This window comes from Takifugu flavidus, chromosome 3 (genome assembly GCF_003711565.1).
Source record: "Takifugu flavidus isolate HTHZ2018 chromosome 3, ASM371156v2, whole genome shotgun sequence".
Taxonomy (NCBI): Eukaryota; Metazoa; Chordata; class Actinopteri; order Tetraodontiformes; family Tetraodontidae; genus Takifugu; species Takifugu flavidus.
The window spans coordinates 6,620,220-6,637,607 of NC_079522.1; the positions used below are offsets into that span (position 1 = coordinate 6,620,220).

At 47.8% G+C, this 17,388-nt stretch overlaps 2 protein-coding genes across 2 annotated transcripts in view; both read left to right on the top strand.

Annotated features, from left to right (window-relative positions):
- tnfsf10l (TNF superfamily member 10, like) overlaps nucleotides 1-16,568 on the top strand; it is a 26,304-nt gene extending 9,736 nt beyond the window's left edge. Inside the window, 6 exon segments of the mRNA XM_057028135.1 lie at nucleotides 3,449-3,598; nucleotides 13,395-13,431; nucleotides 13,522-13,626; nucleotides 14,000-14,163; nucleotides 14,256-14,366; nucleotides 14,446-16,568. Coding sequence (XP_056884115.1) covers nucleotides 3,449-3,598; nucleotides 13,395-13,431; nucleotides 13,522-13,626; nucleotides 14,000-14,163; nucleotides 14,256-14,366; nucleotides 14,446-14,631 — 753 coding nt within the window. The 3' untranslated portion in view covers nucleotides 14,632-16,568.
- rps4x (ribosomal protein S4 X-linked) overlaps nucleotides 1-17,388 on the top strand; it is a 158,636-nt gene that overhangs the window by 32,694 nt on the left and 108,554 nt on the right. The gene's annotated exons all lie outside the window — the stretch shown is intronic.

The window sequence follows — 17,388 nt, forward strand, 5'->3', positions numbered from 1 at the left end:
ACACACACACACACACACACACACACACACACACACAAGGAACGGAACAGTGAGGCATTGTTCGGTACTTCCTGACTGAGCCAGAATCAAAAGTTCTAGTCCAGGCCCTTCCCCTCTCAGGGTCTCAGCTCGCTGTGATCCAGATCCTGAAATCCTGAGATCCACCAGAGTCACTGGTTGAGGACCCTTTGAGTACACTGGTGAGAAAGTGGCCAAATAGAATAAGGAGAGAGAGCAGAGGTTCTCCTTGAATGGTTCCAGTTGCTGGTCCATGATAACAGTGTGGAGGACAGGGCCCCTGGAGAGGACGGGGCCCCCCGAGAGGACGGGGCCCCCCGATGAGAGGGCTGCATGTCTCCACGGGCCTGGAGAATCTCTCACATTTTCATCTCCTCAGACATCACTTTTCCTCCTCCAGCATGTTCAGTCTTTTACCTCTAAATAAGCTGAAGGTTTCTTTCATGCTAATCCATTAGCTCAGTGAGCTTGAACGTAGGGATTCGATTCCAAGCATTTCCACTTAGCCTATTTGTGCATTTGAGTGAAATTGCTCAACGACTACGGGATAGCACCTGCAACTCCATCGCATGGTGCTAAGAGAATGTGCTTAACGTCAATACTAACACTCTAAACTGCAGCAAACACACTGTCAGGTCTGTTCCAAGGCTAATGTTTCTGCTGATTCCACTTCATTTTTGTTTAGTTGGTAGCATTATTCTAATGTTTACAGCAGTTTTTGTGTTTGAACACAGACAGGACACAAATGGGAGCAACAGGTGACATTTAGCAACGAGGAAATTTAAAGCAGGTAGCTGCAGTTAGCGACTACCTCAGCAGAAAAACAAGACAAACCAGGTCATTATGAAACCTGCAATTAACCTGTTTTAAGATTCCTGTTGGACAATTTTTGGATTTTAAAGATTTGACCAGCTTTTAGTGTAAAAAAACTTGTTGCTGCATGAGAAGCTCAGATGCAGAAAAACCAACAACATTTAGCCTCCTGCCTTCTTAGCACATAAAAGAACAGAAACTGTTGTTGTAATCTTGCTTTTAGCTGAGCACAGCACAGTTGGAACTTTATCTCCAGCCTGTCAAAGATTAATATACGAACTTGCACAGACCCGTTCACACACGTCCCGTAAAGTTTTTATACTCCGACACTCCACAACAACAATTAATCCTTCAACCAGAGGTGCTGGGAGTGTGTTTTGGCAGAGGCTTGCGGAAGAAATGAGGCCTACTTCTCTTTCCGGGTGTTGCAGAGCTGGTCCGGGTCCAGTTGTGCATGTGCGAGCCTCCCCGGTGTTACCGCGAGCGACAGCTCTCTGACACCGAGCTTCTTTCCTCCTTCACCCGGGCTCCGACGGCGAACCGCATCAAGAACGTTATTTAACATTTGGGATTGAGTTGCATCCTGTTAGCTGATGTTACAGTCAATCAAAGTTTCCCACAGTATAAAATGGTTCAGTCAGAAACTGTAAAGCTATATAATTCTTTTACATCCTTTTATAAAACTTGAGATGACGTTTAAACTTTCATCATACCCCATCAGGGTACCTACACCTTTCCTGGGGGCATTCCACATTTTTCCCCCTGCATATTTCTGCTTGTTTGTTCGTCGGTTCTTCCATCCTCCCCTGAGGCGGCCGCAGGTCAAGACTTCCAGACATCGTGGCAGCAGGTTCTAGCTCCATTAGTTTGGATCCCTGGGGGAGGGGGTGGTGAGGGAGTTGGGGACTGTCGAGGCCGGATGGGGTGTGTAAACCTGGGTCCACTCCAGCCCACCGGGTCACGGATGGATGACATTAGCCACATGGTGCTGTTGGTGAGCAGGAAACTCCTCCAATTGTCCATTGTCGTAGCTCGGACCGCGACAAAGACGGGAGGCAACCCCAATATAATTATGAGAAATGGACTCTTGAGAACACAAAACACAGGTCTGGAGTAAAATGCCAGCATGGGTAGTTTAGCAACCACGAGTGGAGGCCATCACACCAGGGATAAAAACAAGACTGCAGGTCCATAGGGAAGAATTCAAAGAATTACCTCCAAACATTCCCTAAATTCAAGCATGTCTGTTATTTCCAAAGTCCAATTTGTTTCGGTGCTCTTAACCGGAAAGTGGCCAGACTGGATAAACAACATGTGCGTCAAATTAAAGTCAGGGCAATTGTCTTCAAATAGACATGAAGCCATTACAGATGAGTCATCTTTGACAGGACCGGGCAAAACCGCCGAGTCATACCGCCGTCAATTCCAAGGAAATAGTTCATGGGGAACAGGAAAGTCCACTCATCCGATCAATTTAGCCAAAGAGGAATTAAATCCAGAGGGAGAAACAGGAGAAGAAGACAAAAGGGACGGACATCCAATACTGAAGAGGTCAAGAGGAAAGTGTGGAGGACAGGACTGAAGGAGCGCGGTGCTGGTTCTCGGCATTAGCGAGGTCTTTGGACCGGGACGCTTCCCAAAGTGTGCACATGTGCCACATGTTACCTAAACCTCTCTTTACATCCCAAAACCCAGAAGGTATTTCCCAAACAACACAAAGGTATTTCTCGTCCCCACACCCCCTTCCCCAAGGAAGTGGTTGCTCTAAATGTCTCGTTAGATTTGGTCGTACTTTGACTACCCGATCCAGCAGCCGAGAGCTCTGGTTTCAGGTTCTTTAATCAACGGTTAAGTAACGTCCAAGCAGCATTTTCTTCTTGGCATGTAAAAGGCGCTGAAGAATGTTGGGGGAAAAGTTCGGCAAACCCAGAGACCCTTAAAATCTTTGGACGATAATAAATCGATTGATTCCCTGAATCCTTCCCAAGGAAATGAACTCATTTCATTACTGAAGACACTTTCAAAAACTTCCCAAACCAAATGTCTGTTTCAACAAAAACACAAGCAAAAAGGGTCAAAAGGGCACGTTCGTCCCCAAGGTGACACTTTGATACCATCGCTCTTCCGACTCAACATGGGACTATTCAGAAGACGCATAAAACACAACCTACGGAGAAATTAGACGTCGCAAACACACGCCCCAACAGTCAGGGACTGTGCTTTGGGGGCCTCGGTCACAATGCAGAAATGGATTATGGGCTTTCTTCTGCTCTCTGTGAACGCTTTGTAAACAGGAGTGACGGGGATTTCAGCGATGCTGTTTATATCGCGGCTGCTCTTTCATACTCGTTAAGATACATTAGCGCAAACACAAGCTGCATTGTGCTGACAAGCAAGAGTATAAAGTGCTTTTATTCAGTCAGTATGTGCGTGATTAGCGTAGCTATAATGGGTTCGTAGGCTAGGACAGTGACCCAAGGCTGCTAACTTAAATAATTTAACCACGGGTGATAGACACAACCAGACTGAATTTATGCTAGCGGGAAAGCATTTCCCCCCATTTATTTCCCCCTTAATCACCTCCCCTCTTTGTTTTGGCGTGTTTTTTGTTGTGTAGGTGCGTAGCCAGGGCGTCACTGAGGAACTGAAGTGTCTGAGTTTGCTGAACGCCCTGCACAAGGATCCGGACATCCCCGATCAACTGGCCCAGCTCCTGGGGGAGCCCTGCATGAAGCTGGCTGAGGGCATCAAAGCCTACATCTCCAAGGTGAGGGAAACACTGCACCAATGCTCCCTATGTGTCGAGAACACATGGAAGAAGGTTTCAGGATAAAGGGATTCGCTAATGGAATGAACAGAGGAACATCTGTGAGGAATGGTGCAGGCCTGAGCCCCTGGGTGGGACTAATTTGGCACCGGGGAGGAACATCCATCAAAGGAATATAGCTTTCAATATACAAGGTATAAGAAGGCCATGTGTGTTGAATTAAACTCTTGAGAAGAGGTTTTTTGTCCCAGAATGCCTCAAAATCTAAGCAAAAATTTGAACCATAGCTCAACAATGGATTTCAGCTAAATAGATTGGCAAAAAAGAAATAAACACAGCATAAAGGCTCACAAACCTCATCCAAATGTCACATTTGATCACAAATAAAATCGCGTTCTGTTTAGACTCCGTTTGATTAGAGCGAGCTCGGCTCGCGTGCGGCGAGAACGGTCCAACAATCCGCTATGGGCCTCTGCTGAAAACTCGTGTTAATGTGTTCGTTGCAGCTAAATAATGTGTGCTAGTCACACGTGATCGGGCCACTCGGTTGATCCTGGACCACCGGAGGGGCAGAAAACGCTCTGAGAAAAACAACATTCTCACAGGTTGGAGGTGAAAGCTGAACATTAAAAACAGCCAACAACCAGGACACGCCCCCATCTGTTTCAGGTTTGTCGCATTATCGTCGACGTTTCGTTCCGAGACAGGAATTTTTACACATCATTACGTGCGCGGAGTCAGACGGCGGCATGTGCAGACGAAAAGCTCCTCCAGACTTTTCTGATACCGGACCCCTGGTTTATGCTGAGTCAGCGTAAAAAAAAAGTTGCGTTCGGACTTGAGCCGCGTTCCTGCTCCAGTCACTTTCTCACAAACGCCCGCCCCCACGCAGACGTTGACCCAGAATACTGCTGAGTCATGTTTCAGTCATCCTCTCACAGACGTAGCCGGGAGGACTTTCCACTCTCTGCATGTCTGAACGTTAGCATTTGTGGACACCTGCGCAAAAACCCATAAGCCCTTTTGTCCTCTTTTCTCTCCCTCTTGCATTTTTCTTTGCCCTTTCCCTCACTTTTCTTTCCCCGCTCCGTTTGTGCGATAAAATCAGCGTGCCGCTCCACCCCTATGGTCCTCGCTGGACAGGAACAAGAATGTCTAGTTCTTTTCCGAGCATATGGATTAATAATCCACTTGTCATTAAGGTTTCCTGGTTCTTCCTTAGTGACGTCACCAACCTTCTATTGTCTTAATAATCAAGAAAAAGTCACACCTTTGCGTGATCCTTTGGTGCAGAAATGCCAGGCGGCCTTGAGTAAGTCTCAAATAAATGGTTGCAAAGTGCTCCGAGGTGTGGAAGGTCCTCGGGGACGAATAAGGTAGCGCAATAGGACTTCATTGTTCGGCCTAGATTATCCGCCAGAGGACACGCCGCAACAACAATGAGCAAGCAAGCGACACGACACACACACAAACACACAAGTGGGACCAAATGGGACCCGTGTCCAGTAAACAGTAAACCGGTCTTTATCTCCCCCCACTACTGCAAAAATCAGTAGCAGGAATCAGCAGGAAAACCACTGAGGACCTGTACAGCTAACTGATGTCAGTGCCGATAAGCTGCCTGTGGTAGACGAACGTGTGGTAGCTGTTCCTCATTACTCTGAGAGACCGTTATTCTCGCTAAATGGCTAATTCGCAGAGCCTCGCGGCGCCACACGGTGTGCCGGTTCACTGGTGTTGGCCCCGAGTTTGCTTCGTTCTCGCTCGCTAACACGGGCAAGCTCCCACGTGTGCACCAGAGGACGGCCGGCTAAACTGGTTCTCCCTTCTAAACATCACAGGTTCTTTTTCCTTCCCAGAAAGTTTTTAGCAGAGGTAGCGTAGTAGTTTAGCAATGAAGAGGAAAAGATGCGTTCAAGAAACCCCAAACTGTTGATTAGCATCCTTAAGGACAGCACTTGCGTATTTTTGTTTTATATTTTTGTTTTCACTCATTGCTAATGAATCAAGACCCCCCCCCCCCCGATAGCTTTGATCTTTGTAGACGTCGCTGTCACGTCCGGCCTTCAGCACGTCTCCGGGAGTGAAGCATTTGTTCTTCTCCCGCCGTTTTCTTAAAGTTGAAGCGACTCGGGATCAAATCCGCCGTGGTCTAAGCATCGAGCATGGTTAAATTAGCCACAGGTGGCAGCTGGTGGGTGCTAATTATACATCACTCTTAGCAGCCTCAGTCTGGCAAATTGAGAAGCTGCCGTGAGAAGCTCCATAAAAATCAGCCTTGTTTTAGTCCAGAGTCGGCGTCCTTGAGGCTAATGATGTGGACGAGGCCTGAGCGAAGAGAAATGCAGGCGAGAGGTAGAGATAAATTATGACAAGTGACCTAAATAAGGTCCGGGACACAGTATTCCAATCAGGGTCAAGGAGTGGACCTCCTTCCATCTTGTTCATGTCTGGGATCAGGATCATATCTGGTGCTGTCAGACTCTCGGATCTGGTCTGTCTCATTATTGGTAGACCAGAACAGGAGGACCTGCAAATCTTTGTGGTTAAAGCCTGAAATCAACTCCTATCACGATCCTGGAACGTGATATACCTCTAGAGTCGAGGATCAAAGGAAGATGAACTCCTCGTGGGTTTCTTCTTACTTGATGATCTTGGCTAATAAGGAAACAGCATAAAGAGGTAGAAGGAGGACTGGAGGGCAGGGATGGCACCCTCCCCAAGTCAGCATGGCTATTACGAGGCTCAAGCTAGCGGAGGGGTTTAGCTCCACTCTTCCCCGCTGCTCTCGGTTTGAGGTCCAACATCTGCACCTGCTGGGAAACATTGCCAAACACGTCAGCTCTGGGTTTCCAATTGCTTCCACGGAGACGGACCAAGGACTGACACAGGAATTCTTATTATAGCTCCCTCGCTAATCGCCGCTGCATGGGACTCAGCTGTTTCTGATCTTTGGCCATTACTCTTCCCGATCACGACGCTCAAAATGGGTTTCTCCTCCGACTGCTCTCTGCCCAGATCGGCCAGTCGGGCAAAGAATCCGAGCTATATGGCCCGATTCAACCTGCAACTGGACCTGGCTGATTGGAAGCAGACAAGTAGGGCTTTGCCCGAGCTTCATATCAAAGCAGACTTCTAAACAATCAAAGCTGCTTCTCCGTCAGGCCCAGATGGACCCTGGTTCTCCTGCCCCCGAACCAGCCCAAAGTGGTGATGTCATCGCAAATATGGGTCTTTTTGACCACTGATCTACAACAGCTGTTTTGACTGGACAGAGTGGGGAATCGGGCCTTTAGGAAGGGGAACACCTCACAGTTTAGAGTCCATTTGCTCACAGTATCTGAATTATTACATCTGAGATGAGGCTCTTCTGGATCCAGGAGGTTCAGAGGAGGAAAAGCTTCGTTAACCCTCGAAAACCAGATATTATTGATAGTCGGTTAAAGAGACGCGGCATAACGTGGGACATATGTTACAGATCCATCGTGGATGACGTGGACGTCTAAAAATGGGGAAACGAGCGTCACGAGTGGACGCCTGCTGATGGAGATCACGAGTTTTGATTAAAATGGCCGTTTTGATTAAAGTTTTGATTAAAACAAAACAGAATCTTGTGTTCTTGTCACCAGTTTCGCATCTTGGCTCTGAGCGAGCCGCGGAGGGAAAGAAGGGGGGCTCACCTGCCGGCCACGGCGGCGCCCTCTACTGGCCCGACATTTACGGCATAAAGTCGACGCAGCAGCAGCAGCAGGAACACTAAATAGGTCGCGTTTGTTGGGGCGGGATGACGCAAGTGTTATTCTAGTGTTTTCTTATCTTCTTTTGCTCCGGCGGTCGCCCATTCAAGAGCAAATGTCAGTGGCTAGCATGTTGAGCACGCGCACACACATGCACGCACACACGCACACATACAGGGAGGGTGGAGGGCTGCAGTCTTGTTAGTGATTTCCAGCTGATACACAAACACAAAGGACCTCTGTGTGGGCCGATGACCACGCTCATTCATTCCCTGTCCCAGTTCCTGTCCTGTCAGCCATCCCAAATCCCTCCGACTTCCTCAGAACAGCTCGGTTCCACTGCGGACGAGTGTATTAAATGTTCTTTTTGGAGGAAAAGATTCCCCCTGTACGATCGCGGGGCCTCAGACGGAGGCAACCAGCGACTAGCCTCGTAGTTGGTGGCTTTTGTTTATGCTGGAAGGCTTCCCAGCTGACGGCATCGCTAAAGAATGACCGGCAGCAGCTAAAGCAGATTAGCACATATCTATTAGCATCTGTGGAAGCCGGAGCTTTGGCAGCTCAGCTGATGTACGCTTCCTCGTTACCCTCCTCTCCGAGGGTATTTCCAAACTCATCTCGCGAGGCCCACTTCCAGCAGAGCGTTCACGCAATCTCGGACAGTTAACAAATCCGTAAAAAAAGGCAAAAATGTCTGTTTCTAATCCAGCCTGGGGGAGTAAAGACAGAAGATTTTGTTGTTCTTACAAAAAGTAAAACACAGCTGACGGTGCCAACGAAAGCTAATATTGTAGTAAAATTCCTCTGGTTTATTGTGAGAGTGTGGATAGGTTTATTATGACCTCATTTCCAAGAATAAAAACCCACATCTGACGATTTTTTACAGAAATGACAGAACTAGCTCACTGCTTTACTGTTGCAGGGATATTTAATCATACTGAACAGAGTTTTAGCTCTTTATAGCTCTCCCTCATCACTCCGCTCAAGTTTTTAGAGTCACTACTTTAGCTAGCTAGCTAACAAACACAACATGTGGCAAATAGCATCTTAGGATTCTTGCTGGCGGCACAAAATAGTAATTTTAACAGAAGAAAACAAAAGATAATAGCATGGCTCTGAGCCAGAAGCACTAGTTTGCACCTAGCATGGGTGCTGGATAGCTTAGCTCCCAACATTGGTTTGTTTGTTACATTCGTTTGGGTCTCTGAGGCTGAACAGGCCGGAGGCTTTGCTGCAACCTTGAAAATACAAAATCTCTCTTTAAGGGCTTTTTTTTCTTCTTCTTGGAAAAATAATACGTATTAGCCGCGGAGCTCGTGTGAATCCTGACATTGTTGTGTTTGACTAACAGCATGTCTTGACCACACACTCTCCTTGGAGGCTTTTATCTGTTTTTTTCTTTTATTTGTAGCTGTTCTTAGAAGCACGACGACCTCCTCGTCTGCCCGCCACGTCGGCGTGGAAACTGAAAGAGAGGAGCTGGCATGAACGCCACGTAAACACACGTGAGGTCACTGAGAAAATCGGGTTTTGGCGGTCTAAACTCCCAAATGTGGTTTTATTAAAGATGGACTCTTGAGTCCCTCAGCAGAATCTCCGGGATGAGTCGACCATATTCGACACTTTTAAGCGTAAATACGCCGTCATGAGCGTCAAGCTCTGTGGTGAATCACCTGTTCCGTCTCACTGCTGCGCGACCGGTCAATAAAGTGTCGTGTTTTGTCTCGGGTGCCGTTCCTGTTTGTCCTGCGGTGCGCCACGTGTGGACGGGACAAGGTCAGAGTTCCTGCTGGAACAATAAATCCGACTGCAAGTTTTCGAGGGTGTCATGGGAGCCGCCGATTGTTTTTACGGACCAGCGCGGACTGCTGAGGCGAGCGCCCGGGAAGGGCTTGTTTTCGAAATTCCATCTGCAGCTTGACCCGATTTCACACCGTTTATGCTAGCAGAAACATCCTTTCTTTAATATTTATCACTGTTGACGCTAACTTAAGTGTGGGCCGCGCCCGTGGCCCAGTTTTAGCCTGTTTGTCACGCCATGTGACAGAGAGACATTATAAGAGAGAGGGAGAGGGGAGGGTGCAAGACAGATATTTGCTCCTGTATGTCTCAGACACAAAGAAATGACAAGCGGGAAGTTGGAGCCGAGTCAATAATCGGCTTTATCCTGGTTTTGTTCCTCATTAAGAGAGCTAATGATCTCGTCCGTGCACAAACACGCTAATCGCTTCTGTGCGAGCAAACAAACCGGTCGTAAAAACCTGCTGTGGTGAAACGGCTAATTAGCTCTTCCTAACCTGGTTTTGTGAGCTTTATCGATTCAACAAAGTTCAGCGCACATCACACCTTCCTCGTTTTATGTTCTTTGAAAACACTGCAAATTCTGGCTACTGTTGGTGGAAACTCAAGCCAGATCAGGTGTAGCCTAGCTAACATTAGCATATTGAGCTGAATCGCTGACGGGAATCAGATTACATTCTTCACTCAGAAGTAGCAGAATGTTGCCTTTAGGTCCAGTAAAAGTCCGGACTTGTTGAAAATGAACACACCTCGGCTTTGTTTGAAGGCCACGGTCGATTATGCCATCTGAAGCTAACAGAAAATGCCGCTATCAGAGGGCGTGCATGCCGAATCACTTCAGGTGGGAATTTTTCACGGGGCTTACCCTGTCAGGCATCAATTCTTGATCTGGCCCGGAAAACCTTCGGAGAGGGAAGGAATAAACAATAAAAAATCAGAGACTTTCGCAGAAGCTGACAGACTTTTGACATAGAGGTGTTTCACGTAATTTAAGAGCAACATTAGCAGTTTTTCAAAAAGTCGGCTGCCTGTTTTTGATGAAAAGACGGAAGTCTTGTTCCAGCTAGGCTGCGATAGGATGAACGCTCCCCCTCCGTTTCCAGACAAACCACGTTGTTCGGTTTTTTCTACTCTTAAACCGATCACACACTGCCGGGAAAAGGGATATCCAAATTTCAAAATCTGTCATTGTAACACACACACACACACACCACACACACACACACCCACACACACACACACGCACACACCCACCCACACACACACAACACACACACACACACACCAGGTCTGGGCCTGTCGGAGCTGAGCAGCATATTAAAGTATTAGGTTGCAGCTACTGCTAATCTGCAGAAGAAACACTCCTTCATGCACATACTTGTCCCTCTGTTGCCCTCTTTTCCCTCCCCAAATCTTCTCTTTCAGTCTGTCTCCTCTTCTCCTTCCGCCATCCTTTTTTTTTAGACTCTTCATCTCTTGTTTCTCCTAATTGTCCGTCATCCTTGCCGACTCTTTCCCACCGGCTCCTGGTGTGGTAGAAGTCATTCCAGGTGTTTCCGAAAAAAACATCTCTTAACGTGTTGATACCACCACGCAAGTCACGAATCGGTTTCCCAGCCATCTACTGTACCCGGACCCTTCCACAGCAGCTAGGATAACAAGTAGCTACCTGTCATCTCCATGTTTTCATTTAAACTTCCACGGTCAACTTTCCAGAATTGGGCTAATTTTAGGGTAAACTCATGACTCAAGGTCTCGTACCAGCAGGTTGCTGTTTAGGTTTGTCAGGAATGTGGACGTGTCAAAGGACTTTCAGTATTACCGCGCTGTTCAGACGCGTCCATGTTGACCAGTGTTGCCAGAGGACCAGCGTGTCCACACAGCCCCCCCACCACCTAAAGCTGCTGTAACAGCAGCAGCCACGGTGGTAATTCGGGTCGTGGTCCAGCAGCAGGGCTTATGCAGCAGATTCGGCCAATTAAAAAAGCATTTCTAAGGATTTACCCGCGGTGTCGTGTCTTACCCGCTTCCCTTTTTCTGGGGACTATTTTTGCCTCGGTCCTGCTCTCAGGAGGGTGAAATGGGAGCTTCAGGGATTTACTGGCTGCTGTTGTTATTGCAGCTGGACTGGGTTTTGGACCTGTGTAGTTCCAGGCTGCCCCCAAAGGGTATAAATAAAGCGACGCCCGGACTTGGACTTTGATGCTCGTCTCATCAGAGGACTTTCGGTTTTATTTACTAGCAAAGCCAAAGTGCCCCACTTAACAAGGGGAGGGGTGTGGCCCTCTGCTGTAAACCTGTAAACCCTGTTAATGCCAAAACAAACGCATAAACGTCACTTACTTCCTGAACAGAGTGCGCTCTGAAGTTTCTGCTCCACCTGGGAGATGAGGACGTGATTAGCCCTCCATCGCGCTCCAAGGCGCAGGGTTGGCTAATCAGAAAATCACTTCAGTATGCGACAGAGTTCCGGCCTTTAATGAGGGCAGAGGGCCGCCCCGGACAACAAGGAATCCATATTTTTCCTCTTATCTGTCAGGATTTTAGTTTCTTCTTAGCTTTTGGGAGTTTCAGAGAAGTCACTCGCGGGGACGTCTGCTTCTCCTCTGACTTAATGGAACCAGACAGGTTGCTACAACAAGGCCCCTCTCCATGAATCACACTGGTTCCTCATTATCGTTCACAGGCCACAATGACATTTATGCGCTTAGAGGCCCCATTTTGATGTAGAAAACGAATTTATTCCTGATCCCTCCAGAAATCCAGGAAATAAGTTTGTTTGCTGATGACTAGCTGGCCCTGGAACGTGGCCTTTATTAGTCCCGCAGTGTCTGAAGCTACAGTATGTTTATGTTCGCATGGTATAGCTACATCCGAAGCTCATAAATTACATCTAGTGGTGTAATTTTACTTCTAAATACTTAGCTGTTAAGTGAGTGTTGGCCCTAGCGCGAATCATGCGTGTCGCCGTTGCTTTTGATTTCAGTCTGTAGCCACTCAGAAGGTTCCCGTGTGGGCCGTTGGCAGCTACAGCCAGAGCTCGTTGAACTGGCAGCAGTGTTGGCGACATGCTGATTCAAGGTCACACTGGGTTCAACAATAACCCCAAACATTTTTGTTTGTTTACAAAGAAACGGGGCAATTTTGTAGCCAGCTACAACTCCATCGCTGTGTTGGGTGGACCCTTAGGTTATATAGGGTATATAGGGTATACATGGGTGTGGGGGGGTAAGTCTTACCATTTAGACACACGCCAAATCCCAGAGCCATCACGCCCAATTTGCAGGTGGGTTTGAGTGTCGGCCTGAGAAAAGACACCCCCGCCCCACTGCCAAAGATAACACCGTTGGAGACCCGCGACCCCTTAAAGGTGCTCTGGAATTCATCATATTTGGCCACATTGTGACGTTTCAACTAATTAAGTTGGGAAATTTGTGCCACCTGGAGCTGAGTGTCCGAATGAAGGGTAATGATAAAAATGGAAAAAAGGAGTGAAGTGGCGCCGGAGTTAAGACAACAGCGAGCATGTGTGTGTGTGTGTGTGTGTGTGTGTTAAGGCATCTGCGAGTGTACAGTACATGTGTCCATCTGGAAAACAGGGGCCTCCTGCCGACAGAGAAATAAAACAGATGGGATGGAACGGTGTGGGGAAAGAAAAGAGGGAATGTTTGTAGTTTATTATGGTGATGATGGACAGAGGCTAAAGAGGAGGAGGAGGTGGATCATCGAGCAACTTCATGGCAAGAGCGTTTTGAAATATATCCCGATTGTGCGCTCTTTCCTTTCCCAAGACACACTTTGGAAAAAGAAGGCACAAGAAAATGTGATATTGATGAAAGACGGCGGTAGATTCAGATTAACCTCCGTGTGGGTTAAATCTGTCCGAATTTTCAATCAGCTCTTGTTCATGCAGCTTCTGGTAGTCAGACAGATGTAAAGTGACCTCTACGGCGGAGGTAAAACCTACCGAACAGGGCCGCAGTGTGGTCTGACACGTCATGGTCCCGAGGCAGCTGGGAGTTATTTGGGAATCATTTTTAGTTCTGCTCTTTGCTCATGTGCCAAAATGAAATAATCCTTTGAGTCAGTTTGGACCTCGTCCAAGGAAACGCTTATCTTCGTAGACGATGTATATTTCCCTCAAGGATCAGATTAGCATTAACTTGATATTACGAGTTCATGTAACAAAGCTTATCCCAAAAAAATCCACTGTATTCCCGTTAAATGTCTGGCTAATCCTCAGTTCTTCTTTCTTCCAGGTGACAGAAAACATCATTTCTAAACAGACCTTCATAGGTGAGTGTCTCCCTCCCTCCCTCACACACACACACACACACGCGCCCTAGCAGTGCCGCTGATACATTTTCCAATTTCTCTCTTCCTCAGAGGCGAGGAACATGCCTCGCATCTTCAACACCTCAGGGTCAAAGCTGAGCCCGGTGACCCAGAGGCCGTCGGCACACTTGACCCTCAGAGACACCAACTCCCAGGGTGAGGCAATGGGACAAGGGGTGAGGGGGAAATGCATGTGGCTTCAATGTTGCTGTTGCTGGTGGTGTTGCTGTTGATGCAGCCTTATGGGGCTCTGGAAAGGATCAGAGACTCCAAAATAAAGGAAAAATAGAGGAAGGGAAAGTGGAGCCCTTAACTTCCTCAAGACTTTCTCATGGAATTCCAATCGGACAAGGATGATGTCATGTGTGTGTGTGTGTGCGTGTGTGTGTTGGAAAGTAAGGGTGGGGTTCATTTTGGAGGATTACCTTAAATAATTAGCTTGTGCCTAAAGATTTTTGAAAACCCCCGTTTCACACGCCTATGTCCTTTCTAATCCATTAACCCCAACCTATACTCTTGCTCCCAATAGGGTTCCCCTCCTATCCGAGCAACACACCGGGCCTCCATCAGTCTTGCCGCCACGTGGTGCGCTCATGGGCCAACCAGAGCTTTGGAGCGCACCTGCACAACATGACCCTGACCAACGGGAAGCTGCGGGTGCCCCAGGATGGGCGGTATTACCTATACTCACAGGTGAACGCTGTGTTCCGTTGGGGTATTCTTCTTTTTTCGGGACTTAAGGATAAAAGAATGGCTGGATCTGACCCACCTGTTTCGTCTTTCAGGTGTATTTTCGCTACCCATCCCCAGCAGCGAGTGACGGAGACCAGCGCAGTGTTAGCCACCAGCTGGTTCAGTGCGTCTACAAGAAGACTTCCTACCCGAGCCCCATACAGGTATTTAAGATCACGCAACTATTGCAAAGAATTCACGAGACAAAATCGCCTCACCCTAATTTGCTTTACTCATACGCAGCTCCTGAAGGGGGTGGGAACAAAGTGCTGGGCCCCAGACGCCGAGTACGCCCTCCATTCCGTCTACCAGGGAGGACTGTTCGAGCTGAGGGCTGGCGATGAGCTCTTTGTCTCCGTCTCTTCCCCGACCATGGTCAATGCCGACGACTCCTCCAGTTACTTCGGCGCCTTTCGCCTGGACCTCTGAAGGGCCGACACCTCAGACTCTGATAAAATCGGACAATGTGCGGATAACGGGGCAGAGAAAGGGTCATTTAAGAAGCGACGAGGGACGTCGGCCTGCATCTGGATTGGATGATGAAGGACAGGAGGAAACCTGCGGGAGGACGGAGACGAGCGGGAAAAGAAAGCTTCCGAACCTCAAAAATCATACCGCCGACAGCCCATTTGACTCAACACAGAGCTAGCCACTTTGCCTTGACCCTAGAGGAGCTGACCGCTCCCAGAAATGCAGTTTATTAAGAATTCAGTCTTCCCGTTTGATGAAAAATGTGGGCGAAACTAACAAACAGGCCTGATGCTTCCCAAATTAGCACAGAAATCGGAGCATTTAAAGGGGAGGGGAAAAAAAATCGACCACTGGACTTGGGACAGGAGACGGAAGAATGTAAAACCGTTAAGGAGGAATAAGATGTTGGCAGGAGAGAAGCAATCGAACCAAAGCAGGAAGGGGGCGTATATAACTGCTATTGCTAATGCGTGCCAAGATATACTGTAAATACGAGTTTTACGCATCCAGCTGTGGTGAACTGGAGCGATATTTTACAACTTGGACTTTGTGTGCAGATTTCACTCTGTGGCCTTTTTTTTTTTTACTGGATTTAGCAAAAAAAAACTATGTTAAGTGCCTTTTGAACAAAAGAACCGGGGGAGAGGGGTGTCTCGTAAATGCCAATACCGATGAAGGAGATTTAAGGAAGCGGCGACGGAAAGTCTGAGAGCGACGCGCGGCCAGACCAGCCCGTCTCACCTCCTTTCACTGTCACGAATCTTTCTGGTTTTTCTGGTTCAGCCGCCACAGCCAAGGCTAGCATCCGAACACGAGCAATAACGGACGTCGTCCACATCTTGAGACTCCAACACGAGTATTTATAGCAGCCGTTTTGGTCAGGAAATATAAAAGTGTTTCATGGGACGAGAAAATTGCTGTGATGCGAAAAACATCTGGACAAAAAGACACTGACGCCGGACCAGACGTATCTTTGAGCTGACAGTAATTAAGCTTAAGGACACGAGAGGCCAAAGGTCACCGAAGCGTCGTCCATCTCCCCTGTGCTGGTAGCTTAGCAGCAGGCTAAACGTCTGGTTTTGCGTAAGGACGAGTGTCAGCCCCTTCTGAAGCCAAGACGTGGAGAATTTCCCCACCAATATGGCCGCCAGGACCCTTAAAATACCGATCCCAACGCACCACATGCTAACACTTTGGACGGACATGCATGTATGGCAGCTACGAAAACTTCCATATGATGCAAAAAAAAAGGCTATCAAAGAAACCGGCTAAAGGTAACAAGACGCAGACGTTTGGGAAAGCGAGGGGCTACAAAAACCGGGTGGTGACTAGCACGAAGGGCCGCGAACCTTTTCCTTCTCTTGGCTCAGATGTAACACGGATGGACACTCCCGCCTCCCATCCCAGCGGGAAGATGCTAAGGTGGCCTAATGATCCACGCACGGCCTTATGGGAAATGTCAGGGCGCACGTGTGTTTACAGAACAAAGGGTCCGCTAACAAGCTTTAATCTACAGATCACTGTGGTTCGCATTAACCTGTGTATGTTCTCATGTTTGGGGGTACAAGAACACACCTGTGGGGAACTTTTTAAAGGGAGGGGCCATCTGAAAGGGAGGGGCCACCCAAAAGGGAGGGGCCACCCAAAAGGGAGGGGCCACCTGATCGGCAGCAGCTGAACCCGGATTTGTTTCTTACCGGGAGAAAATCTCCACGTTCACGCAAACTTTTCTTTCTTGCACTCCAGGCAGGACAGGCGGAACCAGGTCCGGCGCCGAAAGCCCCCAAAACCAGAACTTTTGAACCGCGTGTCTGAACTGGCGAGTTTGTACCGGAGCGTTGTTTTTGTAGCTGTGAATATGTCAAGTTGCTAAAAACAATAAACAGATATTTGAACTTTGTGTCTGCGCAGAAATTGAAACTATAACTGGTAGCGGATCGACCGTCAACATAACTCCGCCCACTATCACGCTACGGAGGCTATGATGGGAGTTTTAATGGTTCAACTGGTTAGCTTCACCAGACACTTGACCTCACTTCCTGTCACCGTGACAGGAAGCAACACAGGGACTTCTGACAGGTGCTGGTTTAGCATTCTGAGCTAATCTGATCTAATCAGGTGATCAAGAAAATAAGTATAAATTTTATTAAATAAGTCGAATTATAATTTTACTGATACCCACCAGGAGGGGGAGCCAGACACAAAAACTATTTGACCACAATGTCGCTCACCAGTCCAGTGTGAGTTAAATCTGCAGCTAACAGAACATAGCGCAACAGGAACAGCCGCAAACCACATCTGTGACACCACAATGCCAGGCATGCTAACATGTTAGCACGTGTTACACGTTCCCTCAACCGACTCCAAGAATAAAAGTGTTTTATGTCAATGCCTTTGAGTTCTAGCAACACTCACGTAGCAAATGAATCATCTGGGGACGTCGGCTAATTTGAGTTAATTGCGGTACGAGATTGCCGGCAATTTTGACCTCATTCGAATCAACGACATCTGTGGTTTCTCAAACACAAATAACAGAAATTACCCGGCGTGATTACGAACCCGGACCCCCTGATAATAATAGTAATAATAACAACCACGGTCCAACTGACAGGTAATTGCTACGAATTTTTAGTTTTTGGTGAGGCTATCATGGGACGGAAGTGAGACATTAGCTGCAAACGGCAGGAGGAAATTAACAAACACACAAAACGAGCT